Here is a 4,272-nt window from a genome sequence, read left to right on the forward strand (position 1 = left end):
GGAGTTGGAGAGGAAAGAGACAAGAGAGCGTGAAGAGTTGGAGAGGAAAGAGACAAGAGAGCGTGAAGAGTTGGAGAAGAAAGAGACAAGAGAGCGTGAGGAGTTGGAGAAGAAAGAGACAATAGGGCATGAGGAGTAGGAGAAGAAAGAGACAAGAGAGCGTGAGGAGTTGGAGAGAAAAGAGACGAAAGAGCGTGAGGAGTTGGAGAGGAAAGAGAGGAGAGAGTGGGAAGAGTTGGAGAGGAAAGAGAGGAGAGAGCGTGAAGAGTTACAGATGAAGGATAGGATAGAACGAGAGGAAAGAGAGCACAGATATCAATTAGATCTGTTGAAGAAAAAGAGAACGATAATAAATAACGTGAGCCAAGGCGATGAAAGTGAAAAGGTAATTGATGTTGTTAAGGCTTCTAAAATGATTCAGTTGTTTGAAGTAGCCGAAGCGTTTATGGCCCATAATTTTGCAGCCATCATTAAAGGGTAAAGCTAGAACCGTTTTCTTGTCGTTAACATCTAGTGAGAGTAATGATTACGACTTTACTAAAGATAGTATCCTGAAAGCTTTTGAGCTTACGGCTGAATATTATCGTCTCAAGTTTCGTAGGTATAAAAAGTTTGATTCACATTCATACATTGAATATCCACATAATCTTGTTCAATTACATGATAGATGGTATACAGCAGCATGTCTCACTACCTTAGATGAATATAGGGAGCTCATTTTACTTGAGCAGTTCATTAGAGGTGTTCCTATTGATGTTCAGAGATACTTATTTGAGCGTGTGGTTACAACTTTACAAAGAGCAGCTGTTGTAGCTGAGACTTACAGTTTAATTAAACCACATCAACAAAGTCAAACAATCCAAGAAATCTACAGGTAATGTATCAGAGGAGAAGAAATCCTCTGTTTCATACAGTAGAAGTCTGTCTGAGGTTAGGTGTTACAAATGTAACAAGCTTGGTCACACGTAGGCAAGATGTCCTAGTAATTATAAGGAGAGGAAGAGAGAATCGTCGGGATCAAATATGGCAATTAGGAAGGTCCGGCAGGAAATTCCTGGTTCTCATTGTGATAGGTTAGATAATGGGTTTGCTCCTTTCAAGTTTGATGGGGTTGTGTCAGTTTCAGATGACCTAGGTAGAAGTGTGCCTGTTATGATGGTACGGGGCACTTGTTCTTCTAATAGTCTAATTGTAAAAGAAAAGGTTCCTGGGTTGGAAAAGACTTTTACATCCGATAGACTGGTTGTTAGAATTTGGGTGGACTGGTAACAGTTCCCTTGTGTAGGTTATATCTGCATTGTCGCTTAATAACTCGTTATGTCACAGTTGGGGTGGTGGATGAATTGCCCATTCAAGGTGTTGATTTTCTTATAGGGAATGACTTTGCAGTAGGGAAGGCTGTACCTAGTCCCATAGTTGCTGACACTCCATTAGAGGTAAGCCCAGTAGAAGATGTAGTATTGTATCCTTCTTGTGTTGTACAGCGTAGCAGAAGTCTGGCTGTGGTAGAAGTCCCACGAGAGCCTGGACCAGTTGTAACTAAGGACGTCAATGTAAGTACTACTTCATGTACTGAAGAAAAAGATGCTGTTGGTACAGTTGACGTAGATATCAATATTGATAGTTATTCCAAATTGATAGTTTTGAAGGTAATGTAAATAAGAAAGAAAGTGTGCTAGAAACTAAGTTTGGTTTGAAGACTGGTAACGTAGTATTGGTAAATACTCTGAAGTCAGTTGAAAATTAAATTAATTCCAGTAATGTTTCTGATTGCTCTGATAATCTTTATGATATGAAATGTTCTGACATAAAAGCTCAAAAGGAAGATTTGTCTTTGCAGTCTGTTTACAGTGAAGTTGTTGCAGAAGACCAGATCAATATGGAGCTAGTTTGCTGTTACTTGAGGAATGGACTACTAAGAGGAAGTTCAGATCGTTGCATGCTCCGGAAAGTTTAACTTGAGAAATAAGGAATCAGATTGTATTCCAGCGAGCCTAAGGCAAAAAGTATTATACATGGTACATAATGTATCTTCTTCACACTTAGGAATAATGAAGAATTTGAGTGCAGTTCTCCAACTCTTTTACTGGCCTGGTATAAGGAAAAGTGTCACAGAGTGCTGTAAGTCTTGTGGAGTATGTCAACTCATTGGTAAGCCAAATCACATTATAAAACAGCCCCTTTACAGCCTATCCCTGTTTTACCTGAGCCTTTTGACAAAGTCATATTAGATTGTGTGGGTCCTTTACCTAAAAGTGAGAAGAGAATAAATATATGATTACAATGATGTGCAGTTCCATTCGTTATCCTGATGCCTATCCACTTAGGAACATAAGTTCTAAGACACTGATCCCAGTTTTAATAATATTTTTCACTCAGTATAGTATCCCCGAGATTATCCAGACTGATAGAGGAAGTAACTTTACCTCTGATTTATTTAGACAGGTTATGGCAGCTATGAGCATTAAACATACTTTGTCCTCAGTATACCACCCAGAGAGTCAAGGAGCCCTGGAACGATTCCATCAGACGTTGAAGGATGCCCTTACAAAGTAATGTCAGGAACATCAGACAGACTGGGATGAAGGATTACCATTCGTGTTGTATGCCATCCGCAACACTCAACAAGAAAGTCTTGGATATTCCCCAGCTGAGTTGTTATATGGAAGGAAAGTGAGAGGTCCTTTGGAGATACTCTATGACATGTGGACGGATCAGTCGAAAGAGGTAACATTAGGAGATTATGTTAAGAGCTTACAAGGTAAGCTACAGAGCTCTCATAAATTTGCAAATGACAATCTAAGCATAGCTCAAGATAAGATAAAATTAATAAATTTTAATAATAAGGCTGAGGCACGAAGTTTTAGGCCAGTTGAATCTGTTTTAATGCTAGTACCCATGAGGAAAACCTTTGAAAATAGATATGAAGGTCCTTATAAAGTGATGAGCAGAAACAAGGATGATTATGTCATCTCTACTCCGGGAAAGAGGAAAAACCAGAAGATGGTACATATAAACCCACTAAAAATGTTTGAGACCCAATGTAACAATGTCACCTTTATTTGCAAGTCAACTGTGGAAGATAATGTGAAGCTTAATGAAACAAATTTTCCAGATCGAAGTAAAAACATACCTCTAGATAATACACTTGCATTAAATAACATTGACTGTAAACTTAATCATCTCTCATCTCAACAGGCTAGTGACTTGAAAAAGCTATTGGTACCTTTTCCAGATACCTGTGGAGATGTGCCTAGCCAGACATCATTGGTAGATTATCAGCTAGAACTTAAGCCAGGTACAGAACCTCAGAAGAGTGCCCCGTATCGAGTTTCCCCTCAAAAGAGAGCCACACTAAAGAAGGAAACTGACTTTTTGCTACAACATGGTTTTGCTGAGCCAAGTATTAGTCCTTGGGCATCACTATGTGTTTTAGTTGACAAACCAGATGGCTCCTATAGACTCTGCACTGACTTTAGAAGACTAAATGAGGTAACTGTTTTGGATTCTTTTCCGTTACCAAGGGTGGATGACATCATAGATCTGGTAAGCAAAGCTGTATATGTTTCGAAGTTTGATTTATTATGGGGTTATTATCAAGTCCCTTTAGCATATAACACAAAACCCGTGACAGCATTTACTACTCCAGATGAACTATATCAATATACAGTCCTTCCTGCAGTTTTTCAAAGATTAATGGATCAAGTAATCAGCGATATGCCTGGTATTCGAGTGTATCTTGACGACATTGTTGTATTTTCAGATACTTGGGTGGACCATCTTTCTATGCTGAAGGATATACTTAGCAGGTTAAGACAGGCTTGTTTGACAATTAACTTAACCACGAGTGATTTCGGCCATGCGAAGTTGCAATACCTTGGATATGTGATTGGCAGCGGTGAGGTATCCCCAGTTGCAGCCAAAGTAGACACCATCACCAAGCTAAGCTGCCCAAGATCCAGACGTGAAGTAAGAACATTCCTTGGGATGGTAGGCTACTATAGGAGGTTTTGTAAAATCTTCTCTGAAGTAGTAGCCATATTAACTGACTTACCAGCAGCAAGAGGAAGTTCGTTTAGACACCAGTTTGTAAGGAAGCCTTTAAACGAGCCAAAGAGTCCTAGCCAGTAGCCCTGTCCTGAAGGCTCCTGACTTTGGCTCTCCCTTTGCTGTCGAGGTCGACGCTAGTGACCGTGGAATAGGCGCTGTACTCCTGCAGAAATGGCCAGATGACATGCAGCATCCTGTTGCTTACATGTCAAAGTAACTCAA

The 4,272-nt window shown here is 39.8% G+C and overlaps 1 protein-coding gene across 1 annotated transcript in view; it reads right to left on the reverse strand.

Annotated features, from left to right (window-relative positions):
* The window catches only part of LOC137645134 (proline-rich protein 36-like), a 1,018-nt gene extending 334 nt beyond the window's left edge, over window positions 1-684 (reverse strand). The window contains exons 1-2 of the mRNA XM_068377988.1: window positions 630-684; window positions 1-325 (exon numbers count right to left, since the gene is read on the reverse strand). The exon at window positions 1-325 is cut by the window's left edge and continues 334 nt beyond it. Coding sequence (XP_068234089.1) covers window positions 1-325; window positions 630-684 — 380 coding nt within the window. The remainder of the gene's footprint in view (window positions 326-629) is intronic.
* Between the last annotated feature and the right edge of the window lie 3,588 nt (window positions 685-4,272).

Source organism: Palaemon carinicauda, chromosome 1 (assembly GCF_036898095.1).
Source record: "Palaemon carinicauda isolate YSFRI2023 chromosome 1, ASM3689809v2, whole genome shotgun sequence".
Classification (NCBI taxonomy): Eukaryota; Metazoa; Arthropoda; class Malacostraca; order Decapoda; family Palaemonidae; genus Palaemon; species Palaemon carinicauda.